The 21,217-nt window shown below is 38.6% G+C and overlaps 1 protein-coding gene across 2 annotated transcripts in view; it reads right to left on the reverse strand.

Moving 5' to 3' along the window:
- Trim24 (tripartite motif containing 24) overlaps window positions 1-21,217 on the reverse strand; it is a 104,235-nt gene that overhangs the window by 41,185 nt on the left and 41,833 nt on the right. For both annotated transcript variants that reach the window (XM_076566511.1, XM_042274546.2), the window contains exons 2-5: window positions 14,540-14,658; window positions 9,769-9,916; window positions 4,979-5,111; window positions 1,804-1,920 (exon numbers count right to left, since the gene is read on the reverse strand). In XM_076566511.1, the coding sequence (XP_076422626.1) occupies window positions 1,804-1,920; window positions 4,979-5,111; window positions 9,769-9,916; window positions 14,540-14,658 (517 nt within the window). The remainder of the gene's footprint in view (window positions 1-1,803; window positions 1,921-4,978; window positions 5,112-9,768; window positions 9,917-14,539; window positions 14,659-21,217) is intronic.

Below are 21,217 nucleotides of genomic sequence, written 5' to 3' on the forward strand. Positions count from 1 at the left end.
ACATGCCCAGTTAAAATGAAACACCTCATCCTAACACAGGAGACCCTTTCATCTGTATAAACTGCCACTCGTCTATGTGCCACATCTGTCTCCTCTCTATCAAGACAGTCCTTTGTCCTTCCAGGGCAGATATTCCTTCCCCCTCTCCCTTTCCTCTATCTCTTGTCTCTGTCTCTTTTATTTCCAGCCGTCTATCCCTCTGGGGCAAATAAATCTCCTTTGTACTGAGAACTTGATTTCAGGGTTTCTTGTGCTGATTCCATTCCTTTCAATGTAGATCTGTGAATTCAAGGCCAGCCTGGTCTACATAGTGGGTTCCAGGAAGCCAGGACTCTACAGGTCCCTGTCTTAAAACAAAACAACAAAAATATCACATGAAACATTGTTTCAAAAATAAAATGAAACAAAAACCCAAACACTCCATCCCTACCTGTTTCATAAAACAGTTGTTAAAAATAACAGATTATGATGATTGGTTTTAAGCAAGATGAACCACAAAGGCTGACAAAATATTGAAATGCATAGAACAGTCTCTCTTATTCAAGATCTTTCTACTCAGGACTTCACCTGTAGACAGTAGCAAGTTACTTTTGTGCATAAAACAACGGAAGAGGACATGACATTGCTTGGTTATGCTAAGGTCCAATGTGAATGTCAGCAAGTGCCCTAAATGGGATGTGAGACTGGGGTACAGCTGATTTCATTCATGGAGCAGAAAAGGCTTAATAAGTAGTATCTAGAAAAACAGACAAAAAAAATAAAGTGTTGTGTAATAGTTTTCTGAAGCATCCTACAGGGAAGCTCCTTAAACTGGAAGGTAAACAATTCAAAATAGCTTCAGGAAGTCCCTGAAACCAGCCAACTTCACTAAGTTTCTCCCTGCCAGAGTAAGGAATAAAAGCTGAGAGCTTCCTTCAGAGTGGAGCTGAGTTGCAAAGAAGCCTCTTGAGACCAGACCAGCTGCCTAGAAGAGGTTTACCTGGCAAGGGCACTCCCCAAGCTGCTGAACTGCCTGTGGGCTGTGCAGTGTGCTCCAGGGTCTCAGCTTTGTGAGCTGCCACCCATACTAATGTGGGCTTTGGTGATGCAGCTGCCTTTGAGACAGTTTTGTTCCCCATATTCCTATAAGTAATCCCAGTAAAATTCATTGGTTTGCCAAATTGGACTTTTATGGTTCTTTTTCCTCCAGCTCCTGCCCTCCAAATTCATATTATTGTAATATATATATATATATATATATATATATATATATATATGCGTGTATATGATATATATCATATATGTGTACAAATTGTGTGTGTGTGTGTACTATCTGGGGTGAGCAGACATGTGTGTTGTCTCCCCCCCCAGGAAATACTTGGCCACAACAAAAATTTAATAACACCCAGTCTCAGTGTGCTTAAAACTCCTACCTTGTGTGACTAAAGGATCAGGACCCAGGGAAGCATCTCGAATATTAGCAAACATAAAAATAGCAATTAAGTACATATTCAAGTATTAAACGTTACGTTATTGGCAAAGCTGACTTTTTCTCAATCTTGAAAAAAATTAAAATTAGAAAACACCAGATGATTATAAAGACATACCAGACAAATAAGCTATATTTAGTATACATTTTCATTTTATTAGTGAAGAAACTGCTTTCTAACCAAAATTTCTGAAAAAGCCTTACCAACCATGAACTATTTGTAATCCAAAAGCTTACTAATACTTTACAGTGAGTAAAGGAAAAAAAAAATCTTGAAATATATACATTTACCTTACAGAAATGATTTATTTATAGTTTCATAAATATAAGCTTACCTGTTTTGGATCTGATTTCCTGTATACTTTATATATTTTGTTTTTTCCATCAGTTTGGTGATTAGTGTATCTATGATCACTTTTTGATTCTGAAAAGCTTCTTCTATAAATTGATATCTGAAGAAATAATAAACAAATAACTTCATACATATATCTATACAAAAAAATCCAAGAGTTAGAACTTCTAGAGGCAGCTCACAACTACCTGTAACTACAATCCCAGAGGACCATGCTCTCTGTGAGCACCTGAATCTACATGCACATACATACAAAGACCCACACATGAATAAATGAATCTAAAGAAAGAGATAATTAAAAAAGTAAACCTTTGAAAATACCGAATATGGGCTGGCAAGATGGCCCCAGTGGGTAAAGGTGCTTACTGCCAGGTCTGAGTTTGATTCCTGCGACCCCTATGACAGGAGAGTTCCCATAAGCTATCCCCTGACCTCCACATACATAATGTGGTATGCATGCATGCACGTGCACATGCACAAAGTTTAAGAAGGCAGGTTTTCCCATCTGCTCAAATTATTACTCAAGAAAGGAGTCTTTAGATATTCTTTATTCAAGAGTGTAGTAAACAGCCAACATTCATAGTTTTAACGGTTTATACAGCTCATCTGACAGATGTAACAAAAAGCACTCGAAGATTTATAAGTAAATTTGTTAAGAGGTTAACTATCTTGTTACTTCATAATCATGAAAGCTTGCTGAGAATAAACACTTTCACCAGATGGGGTGGTGCAATTAATCCCAGCACTTCGGAGGCAGAGGCAGAGGCAGAGGCAGAGGCAGAGGCAGGCAGGCAGGCCTCTGTAAGTTGCAGGACAGCCAAGACTGCTTCCACAGAGAAACCATGTCTTAAAAAACCAAAAACCAAAACCCAACCAACCAACCAAACAACCAAACAACCAACCACCACTTTCAAGATAATTTCTAAATAGTAAGTAGCTTTGTTTTACAAGCTACAAAATTGTTCTTTTGGGATAAATGGGGGAAGGCATTTGATATTGTACCTCTTGATAAAGTCTTGAGTGACCTACAACATGACACAGCATTTAGCGTTGTTATTAACCTGGAAGTCAAGATGGCTGACTGTGGCAAATTATCGAAGAGAAGCAAATGAGGAGACAGGCAAAGTATACATCACAGAAAGAACTTTAGGGCTAGCAAGATGGTGTAGAAGGAGGAAGTATTTTCCCTAAGCCAGAAACCCCAAGTTCCACACTGAGTCCTACACGGTGGAGGAAAGAGCTGACACCTGCAAGCTGTCCTCTAACCTTCACAGGCATGAACAATGAACTAGTTCAAGTGCTGGGCCCTCGGAGGCTGCAGCAAGAGGTTCTCTGTTAAGTCTGAAGTCATTCTGATCTATAGTCACTGCTATACAGTGAGACCCTTTCTCAAATAAAGAAAGCTAACATTTTTAAACTATAAAAAGAATAACTGCAAACCTAGAATTCTGCCCAAGGAACACATTCTTAATGTAAATGAAGGTGAAGAACTGGACGTGGTGGTGCACTCCTTTAAATCCAGCACTAGGGAGGCAGGCAGGAGGATCTCTGTGAGTTCCAGGATAGCCAGAACTATATAATAAAGACCCTGTTCCCCCCAAAACAAAACAAAAAAGGTGAAAAATATTTCAGACAATCTGGGGCTCTATCTCTGGTATAGCCTCAGTAAAGTACCCTTAAGTAAATGAAATACTGAAGGAGATCCATGAAGGAATAAGAATAATTAAAATCACAGACAGCAGCAAAGTTAAATGAATATTGACTTAGGCAATAGGAGGAATGGTATGTGTATAATATATGCCATATATGATAAAGTAGGGGACCTATTAGGAGACAAAGGTTGTATTCGAATAGGTTTTGTGTCCAGTCCAGGAAGAAGGTAAATACAAATTAGCACCAGATAAGACAGTAACACTGAAAGTAGTCGGGGCCAGTGAGATGCAGAGAAATGCACTTGCTGCACACACCTCACAACCACAGGCTGATCCACAGAACCCAAGTGAAAGGAGGAACTGACTCCCAGACACTGTCACACATGGGAGCCTGCACTCAGACACACACAAACACAGACACACACAGACATACATACACAATAAACTTAATTTTTAAAAAGCCACCCATGGTAGCACACAACTAAGGAAGATCTCTGAAGTTTGAGAATAGCCTGGTTTACATAGTTCCAGACCAGACAGGGCTACATAGTGAGATTCCACATAAATAACAACAACAAAAAAAAAAAAAAACACCAAAGAAACAAAACAAAAAAGGTCCCACCAAAGCAGTCTCATTTTGTGACACTAGCCAACTAATACCTTGTTATTTTATAAACAGCATGGTAAGCCAGTAACTGTCAATATAGACTGACTTTGGCCTATAGGACATTTGGCAATATTTTAGGGATATTTTAAAATTATTTTTTAGCTTTCATTCATGGAGCAGAGGCATACAGGGGTACAACTAATGTGAGAGCCAAAGTTACATTTTAAGTTTTAATTACTATGCCTAAGAGATCCATGAAACAAAAATGTCTCTGATCTGCAAGCCTCTTGCCCAAGGACAGACAGTTCCTGAAATGCTGGAGGCTGTTGTTGATGGGAGCTAACAAGCCACGTGTTTTCACTCCCCTAAACAAGTTTGTTTGACCCAATTGCACTGGATGTGCTTGATCACATGTGGGCAGGAGGTTCACAGGCAGGAAATATATTAGGCTGTATGCTTGCCCCATTGGATGCAGGCTGGAGGTACAACAGGATGTACACCTGCCCCTGACTGGACCTGATGGGAAATACGTAAGTCACTGTAAACTGTGATTAGGGGCCATTTCCCAGGAATCTGGGTATGGACCTGGCCAGTATTTAATTAAAGCTTATTTCAAATTTGGCTTTGAATGGTGGTAGTGATCTTATTCTCGATTGGTGGAATTAATACTAACACCTAAGTGATGGAGATCAGGATGCTGCTAACCACCATACAATGCATAATATTCAATGTATTGTCTGGACCAAAATATAAAGAAAACTGAAACTGAAACCCCTGGATAGGCCAGCTTGCCACTGGCCAAGCAACACACACACAAATTGCCATTCCTCTGGAGCAGCAGTGGTCCACAGGAACATAAAAGGTGTGCTGCCAGTCTGAATGACAAGAGATGCTGGTACCTATGCTCTTTGTGTTCTAGCAGCTGGCAGTCCCGACATGTCAGCTTGTCACATGTTTCACAGTAAAGTTTCAACTGCTCCTTCTTATGGAATGGACAGAACACTGGTCGCTGACTGGTCACACCAACTGCCTCTGCAAAAACAACAGACAGCAAAAAGTAAATTAATGTAATTGAATAGAAAATCATTAGATGGTCCATTTCTGCTCAGTTCCACGAACATACAAGAGCTACATTTCTTTCATCGATGCAGTTAACCACCATTACAGATTTCCAAATATTAAATATTTTTAAGGATGGTGGCTAAAGGCATCTGCCTCCAACCCTGATGAACTAAGTTCAATCCCTAGACCCACATGGTGGAAGGAGAGAATCAATTCTCACAAGATGTCTCCCACAAGGTGCCTACACACATACTCACATGGAGTAAATTGCAAATAAACCAAAAATCTTCACAAAACACTTTTCTTAAGGAAAACGGATAAGACTTTTACTTTAAGGAGTAGTTTAAATGGTTAGATATGTAATGAAAAAAATGTGGTTTATAGAATTAGAAAGTCTTAAGATAGTTCCTATATGTATAAACTAAGAGTTTTCTATCCTAAATATGAGACAGGAGAATCAAAATGTGCGGACTTGAACTGGAAAGGTGGCTCAGCAGTTAAGAATACTTGCTGTTTCTTCCATCCCAGCAACCACATGGTAGCTCACAACCCTCTGTAACAACTACAGGTCCAGAGTATGATGACCTCTTAATGGTCTCCACATGCACCAGGCACTAAGGTGGTGATGCACAGACATACATGCAGGCAAAACACCCATACACATAATAAAATAATGTTCTTACAAAGTTGTAGACTGGCCTGGGACAGTTCTATAAATTGGCTCTCATGAACAGGGCCATACTTGAATATGTATCTCTGATTTCTGTTGTATACTGACATATTTCTTCTTCATAAGATAGCTATATTTTTAGTGTGTGAATCCCCCCCCCCCCCCCCGGCACACACACACACAAACCAAATACTGGGAATTAAAACTAGAGCTTTATATAAGCTAAGCAAATATTTTATCACTAAGCTACACCCACTAGCTATATTTAGTTTTGTGAGGAGACTGCACGAATTTATATTCCCATCAACACTATAAGGCTTTTCTCCCTGCATCCTTGTTACATCTTTTATTATTATTATTATAGCCATTCTATTCTGACTGCGATGAGATAAGATATAAATGTAGTTTCATTTGCATGTTCCTTATGGTGTAGGCAACTGAACATTTTTTTTTATATAGTTACTATCCATATTTACTTTTATTGACTGGATTATTTGAGGGGTGTGTTTTATGTTCACTTTTTTTAGTTCATAAACTGTAAACTTTTTATGTGCTCATGTGTGTTCGGGTGCACACATGTGTAGTGTATGTGTACACATATGAACACGTGTGTATAGAGACAAGAGATGGACCTCAGGTGTCATTCTTCAGGAGCTGGAGCTTCTCATTAGGCCCTAGAGCTATCTAATAAGCTAGGCTGCCTGGCCAACAGGTCTCAGGAATCAGCATGTGTCTGTGCCCTCATCCCCAGATGCTTCATCACTCAGATTACAAGCAGGAGTCATCATCATGCTGGCCTTTTTTTTTTTTTTTTTTTTTTTTTTTAATTTTTTCAAGACAGGGTTTCTCTGTGTAGCCCTGGCTATGCTGGAACTTACTTTGTAGACCAGGCTGGACTCAAACTCACAGAGATTCACCTGCCTCTGCCTCCCAAGTGCTGGGCTTTTTTAATGTGGATATTAGTGCCTGAACTCAGGCCCTTGTCCTTGTATAGCCAGTACTTTACTAAGCCATCTCCCCAGCTCCTGTGTATATTCTAGGTCTTAATCCTTTGTCAGATTAGTAGCTGTAGGCTTTTTACTTCTGTGTTTACTTTGCTGAACAGGAACCTTTCAGTTTCATGAAATTTCACTTGTCAATTCTTGTTATTATTTCTGGGTCTAATTTGTCCCTTTCAGAGGCTGGAAAGATGACTCAGCAGTCAAGAGTACTTGCTGTTCCTCCAGAGGACCCGGTACCCACGTCAGGTGCCTCAAAGATGCCTGTGGCTTTAGTTCCAGTTCAGATATTCTCTTGTGATCGCTGCAAGGGTGTGGTGCATACAAGCATGCACCCACACATTCACAATAAACAATCTTTCTTTTTTTTTAATTTAGGATGAGGCCTATTTATTATTTATGATCCTAGGAATTGAACTCAAGGCCTTGTGCATGCTAGGCAAGCACTCTACCACTGAGCTACATTCCCAGCTCTGTTAACAAATTTTTAAACAGTCCTTTCTCAAAAAGTACATGCATAAACAAATCTTTAAACAGTCCATTAAAAAAAAGCCCCCCTCCCATAGGCAAACTTTATTGAATTTAAATATTGGAGACATCTAAAATATTTATATAATTTTAAATTCTTAGATACAGCCCTGTTGGCAGAGTGTCTGGCCAGCACAAATGAATCCCCATGTTCAATCCCTGTCACCTCATAAGCAGGGCATGCTGGCTCAGGCCTGTAATCCCAGCACCTGAGATGGGAAGGCAGGAAGATCAGAAGCTCCAGATGATCCTTCTTGGTTCATAATAATCATACCGTACAGCAATTCACATTTAATAATACATCATACTTACTCACAGAACTACCCAAGTAGAAAGCAAGTAAAAACAAAATTCCAAAACTCTGCAAGTACAGAATATTTTAATATTAAGTGAAACAGTGAAAAACTGTAATTCAAACACTTACCCTAAAACTCATGTTAAGTATATAGCTCACTTGTCCTTGTAATAAAAAAAAAAACTTTTTTGGGGGGACAGGTTTTTCTCTATTATGTAGCTCTGGGGGTCCTGGAACTTGCTATGTAGATCAGATTGCCTCTGCCTCCTAAGTGCTGAGATTAAAGGTGTGCATCACCACACCCATCTCTAGTAATAGAATTTAAAACAAAATTAAGGTAATTGAAAAGAAACATAAGATTGGTGGACTAAAGGGCATTAAGTAATTGGGTATATATACCCAAAGAGCTATTTCTATAAATACAATAAAAATAAAACCAAACCTACCATGTAAGTTAAAAAAAATGGTAAAAATATAGAAAACTCACAATGAAAAAAGAAAATAACCATAGAAAAATTTGGTATTGTTATGATTCCAATGTGAAATGTTCCCTACCTCTATTCTGCTCCCCAAAGCTCCTATTTTAAAGTCCTCAGCTGTTGAGCGAATCACTGAGATGACAGGATTATGAAAGACTGTAACTAGACACCTGGACTGATCCACTCTGCTTCTTCCTCCCAAGTGCTGGGATAACAGGCACATACTACCAAACCTTCCTCATGCTGAGGACCTTCAACTTACTTTATAAGACAAGCCAGAGATCTTTGCTTCATTTTAACTACTCATTCATAACCACATCGTAAAATTTTTGTTGCTCAAATTCATTCTATTTCTTTAATTATCAATTCAACAATCCTACTTTCTAACCTTCTTAGTTTACTATCCTGGCTATATTACTAATCCCTAATCAGTTATAGCCAATGGCCACCCTATAAATCAACTCCTTTATCCAGTTAAAACCCAGAACACGTCAACATACCACTATATGAATCTCTTATGCTGTTGCATTTCCATAAGATCTGTCCAGCTAACTCAACCCTATACTTGTCCAATTTTCTATACCAACATCCAGACTGCCAAGACCCAATGCAGGAAGTTTCATGGTCCACACTTCAAGCAACTCTTCAGTTAGAGTGATTTGGCCTCCAACCTAAATCCTTAAATCTGAGGTTGGTACTCTTGGTAAGTATTCTAACAGAATTTAGTGGGCCCAACTATGGCTATTCATTTACTTACATTATATACTCCTATAGTACATGAGGCATCTGTCATTTTCATTTCTAGTACTTAGCAAAATTTAGAACATAAAGGAGGCACACACACTGGTTGACTCAAAAACAAACAGTAGGAAAACAGATCTTAAGCAAAAGAACAATAATACGTATGAGCTCTTAAAAAATTATGCTAAGTGGGGCTGGAGAAGAGAGCTGGTTCATTGGTTGTGATGACCAGCCTGACTCCATCTTAAGGATGGAAGCCATTTTGTTCTAGGTCAAAACAAGTTGATTTCTGTGGGCTGACTTGCTTTCACCTGTCTCTGGATCTGACATGCTCCCCATGCTATGGAGTCTGACGCTCACCTTAAAAGGAACCTGATTAGATGTTCTGCCAAATAATTCTGAAATGTTTAGCAAAGTTCCCACATAACCACAATTCCTCCGAACATTCTCCAACCCTTGAAAACCCCCTTGGCCTTGCAGGTTTTGGGCTACATAAGCCTACCCTTCTTCTGTGTCTGAGGCTACTTTCTCAAACTCCACTTTAGGGAGACAGTCCTGTCTGCCAGAAAATAAAGCTCACATTATTTGACTAAAGAATTTGGTGTATTGGTCTTCACTCTCAGTGAGATTAACAAGAGCAAAATTCTTGTTTGTTTGTTTTCTGGTTTGATCACACCAGATTGAGTTTACAGAAGCAGAAGAGCTGGGAATATAAATTAAGGTAAGATTCAATATATAATTCATACTTAACAGCAACTCTAAGTACAATTTCAATTAGAATGTTGACTTCTTTGTATTAAAAAGCTATTTTAAAGTGCATGTAATATTTATAGCTGTATCAAAATAAGTCAGTAGAGGAATTGTAAAAATCAGTCCTGAGAGAGAAAAGGAGAAGAGCAGAAAACAAATTCATTACCTGGAGATACTTCTTCTTTCTGCCGGACTGTGTGGTCTTTGGTGAACTTCACCCGCTGGTGAGCTCTAATACACGTTTTGCAGAGCCATTCAACACATTCTACACAAAACCCATTGGCTTCTGCATTGTCTTCACAGCTTGTACATACCTAATAAGAAAAGGATCTGGTCACATCAATTGTTGACAAATATTAAAAAGAATAAAATACCAACCAAATAGACTATCAGTTCTTATATTATTCTAAGTTTAAATTGAAAGTATGTATTAAACTATATGCATATAAAATGAAGATACTATGCGTAAGAATTGTCTTTTAGACGAGGTCTCACTATGTATCCCTGGCTAGCCTGAGACTCACTATTTAGACCAGGCTGGCCTTCAGCTCATAACACCTGACCGTCTCTTGCCTCCTGAGGTATAGGATTAAAGGTATGCAACACCAGACTGGACAAAGATTATTTAAATACATTTTCTCCTTAGCCTTTAGACTGATATACTAGGCACCCATATGATCACTTACAACCATCTGTAACTCCAGTTTCAGGAGATCTGACATCCTCTTGTGGCTTCTGTGGGCACCGGGAATACACATGGTGCACATATATACATACATACAAACACCCATACACGCAAAATAAATATAAATAAAACAAAAATAAATCTTAAAGATTAAGAATTGGAGAGATGGCTCAGCAGTTAAGACCAGTTGTAGACAACACTTGGTTGTTCCTGGCACCCAAATGGCAGCTCACAACCATCTGTAACCCAGTTACAGTGACTCCAATGCTCTCTTCTGGCCTCTGAGGGCACCAGGCATGCTTGCTGTACACATGCATACATACATGCGGGCAAAACACTCTTACAAATAAAGTAAAAATAGGTATTTTTTCAAAGTAATTTTAAGTACATTTTTCTTCATAGTTCAATATACTAGTCATTTCAAGCACAAGGCTAGGTACTGAGTATACAACAATAAGGAAATGTAAACATAGTCTCTGTCCTTATGACACAATCCTCTTAGAGGAACAAGTTCAAATTCAAGTTAACCCATTAATTAGCTTAATAGTTGGGCTGTATGGTTTTTGTCAACTTGATACAAGCCTAGACACATCTGGGAAGAGTCATTTATTTTATTTATTTTTATGTCTATGGATATTTTGCCTGCAACTGTATCTGTGTAGTACAAGCATGCAATGCCTGGAGAGTCCAGAAAAGGATATTTGATCCTTTGGAACTGGAGTTACAAATGGTAGTGAACCACTATGTGGATTCTGGAAATTGAACCCAAGTCTTTGGAAGAACAATCAGTGCTCCTAATCACTAAGCCATGTCTCCATCCTGGGAAGAAGAAATATTGAGAAAATGCCTCCATGAGATTGAGCTATAGAAGGGCTGGAAAGATGGTTCAGTGGTTGGGAGTGTTGGCTGCTGTTCCAGAGAACCTGCATTCAGTTCATGGCACCCACATGACAATTTAGGGCTGTTTGTAGTTCTGGGGGGGATCCAGTGCCCTCTTCTGGCCTGAGTGGGTACTACATGCATATGGTACATGGACATGCATGCAGGCAAGGTGCCTATACACATAAAATGAAACATGAAAAGAAAAGAAAAAGGACCGGCCTGCAGACAATTCTGTAGAGTGTTGTATTGACTAAGGATTAATGTAGGGAAGGGACCACCTCATGCGGGCAGTGAGATCTCTGAGTGGGTGGTTCTTGGTTATACGAGCAAGCTGAGCAGCCATGGCATGGGGAGCAAGCTAAGAAGTAGCACTCCTCCATGGCCTCGGCTTCAGTCCCTGCCTCTAGGTTCCAACCTTGAATTTTCTGCTACTGCTTCCTTGACAATGAACTGTGTTGCAGAATTTCAAGTGGAAATAAACCCTTTTCTCACCAAGTTACTTTGGGTCATGGTGTTTTATCAAAACAATAGAAGCCATAACTGCAACAATGGTGTTGAGCAGGATACAGAACTCATTGTTAAATTGAGGGCAGTGATACATATTTTACTGAGTTCTTCTTAAGATTAAGTGGGAAAGACACATAATGCTCAAGCTGTTAAGAAGTGCTAATAAAAGGAAATGTACAAAAAGTTGTCAGCGCTTATGATGGAGACACAGGATTTACCCAGTTAAAGCTTCTTCCTAAAAAAAGACTTCATCAACACCACGCTATGAAAGCTACTAAATGAAAAGCTTTCTAGTCGGAGAACAGCACAAACAAAAATGCAAGAAGAACATGGCAGGCTTAAAGAACTGAAAGAAAGAAAGCAGGATTTTAGTATAGGAATCAGTGGGGGATTGGCAAGAGAAGGAGCTGGTGGTAAGGCAGGCAGGGGTCAGATCAAGGAAGGCCACATGACAATCAATGGTGGTCTTTGTCTGAAGAAAGATTAAATAAGAAAGACATGGATAGACCTACATTTTTAAAATTCCTATTACTGCAATGCAAAAGAACAGAATAGATAAGTGCAAAACATTCCCACGTAAGGTAATTTGAATGAGGGTTAATATAAGTGAAGATGAGAACAGAATGGAAGATTTAGGAAGTGAAATAAGTTTGGAGAGTGCACTGGGTATGGGACGTGAACAAGAGAGAGTATCTAGTGTATGTATTTAGCTGGTATGATGGTGTAGATAGTGGCAACACTAAGTATCTTTGTAGCTGGAAACAAAAATGCACATAATTCAGAAGCTGCCTATAGTGGATGGTTGTTTGAGCCATGCCCTGAAGCACCACCCCTAGTAAGGTAGTAGGTAGTTGCTATACCTGCCTATGACCATGAGATACATGCCCCTGGGACATGGCCATTGGGGACCCTTAAGCCCTAGGATGTATGAACCTGGCTCTCTCTTCACTTTGCTACCTTGTGGTTTGAGGTGCTGGTACAGACCAGGGCAGAGCTCGCCAGAGAACTACGATGGACCATGTCTCACCTTTCCAGGATCCTGCGAGAAATTCTCTTATTCTGTCTTGTGAGTTACCCCCCCACCCAAATAAATTCCTTTGACCATTAAATAGACTCTGTGGGTTAATCCCCATAGTGGCCAAATGCCAAATATCTGTTATTTGCAAGAACCCAAAATCTGCCTTTTCTTAGGGCTTATCATCTTCACCTTTTTTCACACTGTTGATAAATGCTACCCAATGTTACTAATTACTTGCACAATCTGTCAATCCTCCTTGCTTTCTCAATGCCACTCTGGATCCACTTCTCTTCCTCTGATTCTGTAGGGTTTTTGCTAGATCTAGGGATATCCCCTTGAGTTCAATTATTGTGTCTATAAGGATACCACTTAAATTTCTAATCTTCCACTGTAGGCTACAAAAAGGAATGAGGAATGTCTAATATGCACCACTCCAGATCTCTGGTAAGTGAAAGAAAATATAAAATGCAAAATAGGAGCAAGATGTGGTAATACCTGTAATCCTGGGAGGAAAGCAAGAGGACTGTGAGTTCAAGGCACCCTGGGCTGCATGGAAAAGAGTCTATTACAAACAAAACAAAACAACAAAACAAAACACTCAGCAAGGTAGAAAGTAAGTGCCACTGACAGGCCTAGAAAAAAACGATCAACTCATAGTCTCCAAAATCAGTTTCTATACTTTTATCCTTAGAGCAGGCCAATGAGCCCAGGGTCTCCTGCATCTACACACTACACCTAAGGTAAACCCAGGCCAATTCCATTAGGTAAAGCTGGTTTCACAAGGAGATAGTTTATCCCCTAAAGCAAACCCAATGTGGCCTTTGGGGAGCAATATGGATACTGTTAAAACAACAGAATTTTAATTAGTATCAAATAAGTTCTTTATAAATAAAGTAAACCCTAAATCCCTGTAGTTATACCTCAGGAATAAGAAAGTTGAAAATGAAAGGGTGGGGGGAGCACAGAAACTAGTCACACATAAAAAAAAAATCCCAACAGACAAAATTAATAATTTTTTCCTAACCAGAACTAGAATTAGACTTAGTTCTTTTCTGGATCTTCTGTTACAAATAAAAGAAACCACCTAGGAGACACTAATGAATTAAAACTCACATGTCCATGCAAGGGAATTCACCTTAACAGGGCCATTCCATGACAGAAGACCATAGATTCTCCCTATGGATAACGTATCTACATTTAAGCTGAAAGGAGTGAAAAAGAAGATGCTGCTGCACATCAAAATTCAGCACCTTGGACAATGCTACTGACCAATGCTTTCAAGCAACACCACAAACACAAGACTTTCTTTCTTAAACATCTAAACCTCTAGGTATAGAGATAGCTCAGCATGTAGAGAGCTGTTTCCTGTCCGACACTGCAAGCCTGATGACCTAAGATAGATTCCCAGACTACACATAAAAACGGAAGGAGGAAACAACTTCATTAAGTTGTCCTCTAATTTTATTATAACCATCAAGTGCGCACAGACATGTGCACCATATGCATACATGGCACTGCACACATGTAGTATGCTTACTGCAATGCAGGCAAAACACCAATACACAGAAAAAGAAAAAAAAGACTAAAGTAACAATTTCAACACCCAATAACTCAGTACAAAGAAATTAAATAACGCTAAATAGAAGCTAACAGTTTCTCTGTAGCATATAGAAATATGATAATAAAAATCACAGGGTTCTATACTGGCACTATTCACTATTGTTCATACACTTAAAAAGATATAGTTTTTGTCTATTAATGTTCTAAAGTTTGGCTTTTTCTATAGACTCCTCTAGCATTTAAGCTGCTTCATCATAGGTAGTGAAGGCTTGAATTTACACTTACCTGATTAGACTTTTCTACTGTACTACTGGGAACCTCAGTGGTGTCCTTCACAAAAAAGTTGTCTATGATGTGTCTTTCAGCACATTCTTGACTGCACACGGGGCATCGAATGACTCCAACTGGGAAAGACAAAATTGAATTTGAAGTTTAATATACTGAGACCACTGCATCTCATTTAAACTGTAACCAGAGGGGGTTTTTATTCCTAACATTTTAAAGTTCATATTTGCTTTCTAAATTCATAAGGGATTTGTGTGTATATATATATATACTATATATATTAAATATGCTAAATGTTGCTTGCAAAAGCCCTTTTAATTTTAACTGGCATGCCCAATGGCTTTTGTTTTTTACTGATCAGCAACTTCTCTATCACTGTTGTGCAAACCTAAGTAGTTTGTGTTCTTTGTGTATTTGATGGGTCATCCCTGCACCCCAATGTCACATATGTTTTCTATAGAACAAGAAACTATGGATCTCTCCAGACTTACAGAATCAGAATTTCTGGAAGAATTACAATCATCTCTGTTTAAAGCTTCCACATTATTTTGTGTTTTCCTTGAACAGATGCAAACTGTTTCTATGGGGGAAAGTCCTCTCTCATAGATAAATATAATACATACAATGCATTGATCTAATATAGACTTAAGGAAACTCCAAGATTTTCCGATACTCATGGGTGAATGTCCCCTACAGGCTTAGCTGGCAGCACTATTTTTGGGTGTTTGGGAAATTAAAGGGAATAGGTTAGTGGATACATGTCTTGATGACATTTGGACCCAAGTCCCTCTACTACTTTCTTTCCACATGAGGGGAACAGTCTCCTCTAAATGCTCCCTATGTCACCACAGGTCCAGAGTCACCAGAGCAAAGACCGAAACATCTGAAACCATGAGCCTAAATAAATGCTCTTTCCCCCGTAAACATCTGGTATTGTCATAGCAACAAGAAAAGTGACTCATATCTTTGTACAGTGAAATGCATAAAAACAAACACAAAGGAATCCAAAGGCCAATTTTATCTATGTATATTCAGACAACAAACAAAAAAGTCCTAGGGCTGCAGAGATGGTTCAGCAGTTAAAGAACTGAGTGCTCTTCCAGAGGACCTAGGTTCAATTCCCAGCACACACATGGCAGCTCACAACCATCTGTAACCCCAGTTCCAGGGGATCCAATGACCTTAACTGAGATCAGTGGGAACTGCACATAAGTGGTGTACACACATACGTGCAGGCAAAACACTCATACACATAAGTTAAAAAATTTAAAAAATCTCTTAAAAATCCATCTGAAATTTCACACATATGAGAATCTAAGTCTGACCCTCAACAGATGCAAATTAAAAATTTAAACACACGTGTACATTTTTACCATTTAAACTGATTATGCTCTTCCACACAAGCCATAGGTTATTCTAACAAAACTCTAATACTAGGCATGAGAACCCAGTTTTTGAGTTGTCATTAAGGGGAATATAAGACACTCCCCAAATAATACATGTTATTGCTGTTGCCCTTGGTTGCAGTATAGAGCTTGAAGGTCAGTCCCTATTGCTGAAGACTCCATGTACTTCACACAAACTGAGTTTGGCATAATATCAATTATAATTACTATCAGTCTAGTAATTCATATTTTATCCTTAATAGCCCTAGTGGTTTTCTTGTGCCAAATATGAAAAGTAGATTGATAAGATACAAGCCTCAGAAAGACTTACAAATGAAAATAAGAAAAATACTCAGACACAGAGGAATTTAGAAGGAACCTACCATGCCACCACATAATAAAACTGAAAGGGGAGGCCCAAGTTTGTTAGAACACCAACCTTTGTTTATCCAGTTACTATACAAGAAAGACGAGCAGATGGTAGGCACCCACAAGGTTATGAAGAAGTTAAAAGGAATCCTATAGAAATATTAGACTTAAGGAAATTTAAGGAAGCAGTTGTTTCATATAGTATGCATTTACCCTCTGTGAAGCAGATATTAAATTCATGGGCAACTCAGAATAGAATTATCCCCCAAGACTGGGAAGATTTGACAACAATGATACTGGAAGGGGGTCCTCAGTTACACTGGTAAACACTGTGCAAAGAGGAAGCCAGAGCCATAGAACAAAGAAATGGTGCCAGAGGTATCAATACTTCCCAAGATGAGTTTCTAGTGAAGGTCAATATGCTGAGTTACAAAGACAGATTGAATTTGATGACCACACCTTAGTGCTATGTTGTTTAGCAACTTTAAATGCTTAGGACAATGTTAGGAATGAGGAAAGAGGTCTGAGTAATTTACTAAAATTATACAAGGCCCAAAAGAATCTTCACTAATTTTTTACAAATGATCTCAACTGTAAATAGAATAGTATCAGATTCAGAAACCAGACAAATATTAATCAAATCTTTGGGTTTTGAAAATGCTAATTTAGAATGCAAAAGGGTGTTAGGCCTTTAAAGGCAAGATCAGCACCCATAGAAGTATGGGTCCAAAATACAGTTGATACTGGACCCCATACTTTTAATGATGATACCTGGGTAATAAGCAGTGCTTTCTAAAAATATCAAGAAAAATCAAAATGTGGTAGACCAGGTCATATGAAAAGGGAGTATAGGCAAGGTGCTCCTAGAAACAGTGTTTATTCTAGACATAATTCAAGCAGAAGGCCCCAGCCTTCTGGAGTATATAAAAAGTGTGGCAGAGGCCCGCACTGGACTAATAAATGCAGATCAATGAGACAAGCAAAGTAACCCTTTGCCATGGGGAAATGACCTGAAGGGCCTCCTGTAAGCCCCAATATCAAATTTGGTTCAATCATTCCCTGTCAGCATCAGAGAAACTTATCCACAGAGCAATTAAAAGACTTATGCCTGTTGTTAAAAACAACACTGCTCTGGATGTAATCAAGGACAGAACAGCTTCTAAATAAGAAGTTCAGGAGAGACCAGAAAACAAGTATTTTGGCAAAGTGCTCTAAATGATCAGAGATCAAAGCTAAAAATACAAATAAGCCGGGCAGTGGTGGCGCACACCTTTAATCCCAGCACTCGGGAGGCAGAGGCAGGCGGATCTCTGTGAGTTCGAGGCCAGTCTGGTCTCCATAGCGAGTTCCAGGAAAGGCGCAAAGCTACACAGAGAAACCCTGTCTCGAAAAACCAAAAAAAAAAAAAAAGCCGGGCGTGGTGGCGCACGCCTTTAATCCCAGCACTCGGGAGGCAGAGACAGGTGGATCTCTGTGAGTTCGAGGACAGCCTGGGCTACCAAGTGAGCTCCAGGAAAGGCGCAAAGCTACACAGGGAAACCCTGTCTCAAAAAACCAAAAAAAAAAAAAAAAAAAAAAAAAGATTTATTAAGCCGGGCGTGGTGGCGCACGCCTTTAATCCCAGCACTCGGGAGGCAGAGCCAGGCGGATCTCTGTGAGTTCGAGGCCAGCCTGGGCTACCAAGTGAGCTCCAGGAAAGGCGCAAAGCTACACAGAGAAACCCTGTCTCGAAAAAACCAAAAAAAAAAAAAAAAAAAAAAAAAAACAAAAAAAAAACAAATAAATGGCACTGAAACTGAAGGTTTAGTAGACATGGGAGCAGATAAGTAACAAAACTTTCACCAATATCTCCAACTCCAGATTGATCTCTTCAGGAGCTAAATATTTAGCTTCTAGGGATTGGAACTTTATCTCAGGTAAAAGAAAGTGTAAGATGGGTCAAGTGTATAGGACCAGAAGGACAAATAAGAAAATTAAAGCCATACGTAGCTAATACAGCCATGAATTTATGGAGGATATGATTTGCTTGCACAATGGAAAACATTAACATTCCTCCAATCTCAGAAACAAACCATAAAAGAATGCTTCTGAAAAAAAAATATTAAAAGGGAGGCTGGAGGTTAAGAGCACTGGCTGTTCTTCCAGAGGTCCCGAGTTCAATTCCCAGCACCCACATGGTAGTGAGATCTGATGCCTTCTTCTGGCTTGCAGACATACATGCAGGCAGATCACTGTATACACAATGAATAAATAAATATTTAAAAAAAAACACTAAAAGGAATTATCAAGACTGTTCAGGATGTACATAAACAGGGCACAACAGCTACTGATCTTTCAAAGGTACCAACAGACCTACCTTTAAAATGGTTAACTGACAAGCCTGTAGGTAAAACAATGGCCTTTGACATCAGAAAAATGACAGGCACTAGAACAGCTGGTTCAGGAGCAGCTAAATGCTCAACAAAATGAAGAACTGACTAGTCCCTGGAATTTTCCTATATTTGTCATTTAAAAAGAAATCTAGAGGGGCTGGAGAGATGGCTCAGAGGTAAAGAGCACTGACTGCTCTTCCAGAGGTCCTGAGTTCAATTCCCAGCACCCACATGGTGGCTCACAACCATCTGTAATGAGATCTGGCACCCTCTCCTGGGTATACATAATAAATAAATAAATCTTAAAAAAAAAATCTAGAAAAATGGAGAATGTTAACAGATTTAAGAGCCATGGATAAGGTGATTCAGCCATGGGCTCTTTACATCCTGGAATTCCCTTCCCTTCTTTATTACCTAAATATAGTGATTGATTTAAAAGATTGCTTTTTTACTATACCTTTACAAGAAAAGGATAAAAATTTATCTTCACAGTGCCTACTTATAATAATGTACAACCTGTTAAAGGGTATCAGTAGAAAGTTCCTCCACAAAGAATGTTCAACAGTCTTAATATTTAGTACAAGAGCCGTTAGAAATAATTTGTAGAACAGTTTCCTCAGCCTAAAATTTATCATTATATAGACAGTATCTTACTGGCTGATTCAGATACGATACCTTAGGGAAAAAAGGTTTAATGAAGTGAAGAGAATTTTGCCTTGATGGAGATTACAAATTGCTCCTGAAAAAACACAAAGAGGAGGTTCCATCAATTATTTAGGACATAAAATAGGTTTACAGAAAATTTGAATATAGAAGGGACAAATCAGGAGAGATTTAATGATTTTCAAAAATTTTGGGGTGATAATAACTGGCTACAGCCCACAACTAGCTTAACTACTCAAGAGCTAAATAATTTATTTCAAACCTTACAAGGTGAGAGGGCTAAAATAGTCCAAGAAAACTATCAGCTGAGGCTGAGAAAGAATTGGAGCTGATAGAAAAGAAACTATAGGATGCACATGTGGATTACTTGGATCCAAGGCTTGATCATATTTCAGTTACTTTGCCTTCTATTCAATCTCCAACAGGAATTCTTATGCGGAGAGAAGATAGTATCTTAGAATAGATATCTTTAGCACACAGAGTAAAAAAAGAAAAAAATTAAAGACCTGTGTAGAAAAGGTTTCTAAATTGATTCTGAAAGAAAAAAATGAGACTTCATCAATTAGCAGGAACAGACCCAGCAGAAATTGTGGTACCTTTTACTAATGCTGAAATTGCCTTATTATGGGCAGAAAATGAACATTGGCAAAGAGCTTGCAGTAATTTTTTTGGCAGAAATTAACAACAAATATCCCCAAAGCAAGAGACTTCAGTTTAAAAAAAGAACTAATTGGATTCTCAAGTGTTTTATTAACTTTGCATTTTTTAAATGCTAATGAGAAAGGAACAACAGCTGCAGAGAGATACTAAACAGCAGAAAAAAACTGAATTAAACCAGCTTGTATATTTTAAAGGTGTGTTAACCTCAGAATGGAAACTGGGATATGTGTTAGGTTGGAGAAGAGGTTTTGCCTTTGTTTCCACAGGAGAAGAAAAGCTGTGGATATCATTAAGATTGATAAAGATTAGATTCAAACAGGAGAGACCTCCTGAATAACGAGAGATGATAGTTCATCAGACAGCTTGGTCATTCAATCCAGACTAACTTCTAAAGACAAACAAATGCCTTTCATCTGATCAAGTATGGAAAAAATAAAAATATAATAATATTTTTTAATGATAATTTAACAAAGGCACACTTGCCTTACTGGTGTGAAATGGTTCTTAAACCACATGTCTTAATTCCATGTTAGAATGTTAGACTGTAGACTGCCACATGGTCCACACCATCTTGGAATCAGCTTTGGAGTTTTCTTTTTAAATAAAAATAATATTTTTGTTGTTTGGTATTAAAAATATTTTAAATAAATTCAAAGTATTAGTACAGTTCAAACTTGTTTTCTAAAACTCTAAGAGGTGGAGTGATTTGGAGCTAAGACTAAATATTTGAGCAGTGAGGTGGTAGTCCATGCCTCTAATTCCAGTAGAGACAGATGGAACTCTATAAATTAGTTGTTTTCTAAATTATAGAGTTATAGTGAACAAGGCAATGGCGGCGGCAGTGGTGGTGGACGCCTTTAATCCCACTACCCATGGAGAAAACTCAGATATAGCTCCTAATTGGTATGTTTTCATGCTATAGAAATCACATACCATATTTACACATTGTTATAAAAACTCTCTACAGGGTTAGTAGAAAGGCAGCTAATTTCCAGTGGGGACAGGAACAAAGAGCAGCTTTTGTGACTGCCAATAAGCCTGCAACCCTAATATTGAACCAGATAATACCCTAATTATGGATATCATATTTATTGGTGAACTGGCAACTGGGGACTCTTCATAAAGCAAAAAAGAGTCCACCAATATTTGCCAATGTCCTTTGTGATATAAGATATAAAGGGAGATTATAGAATCTACTTTTAAAAAGGAACTACTTGTTTTAAATAAGA

Source organism: Peromyscus maniculatus, chromosome 3, assembly GCF_049852395.1.
Source record: "Peromyscus maniculatus bairdii isolate BWxNUB_F1_BW_parent chromosome 3, HU_Pman_BW_mat_3.1, whole genome shotgun sequence".
Lineage (NCBI taxonomy): Eukaryota > Metazoa > Chordata > Mammalia > Rodentia > Cricetidae > Peromyscus > Peromyscus maniculatus.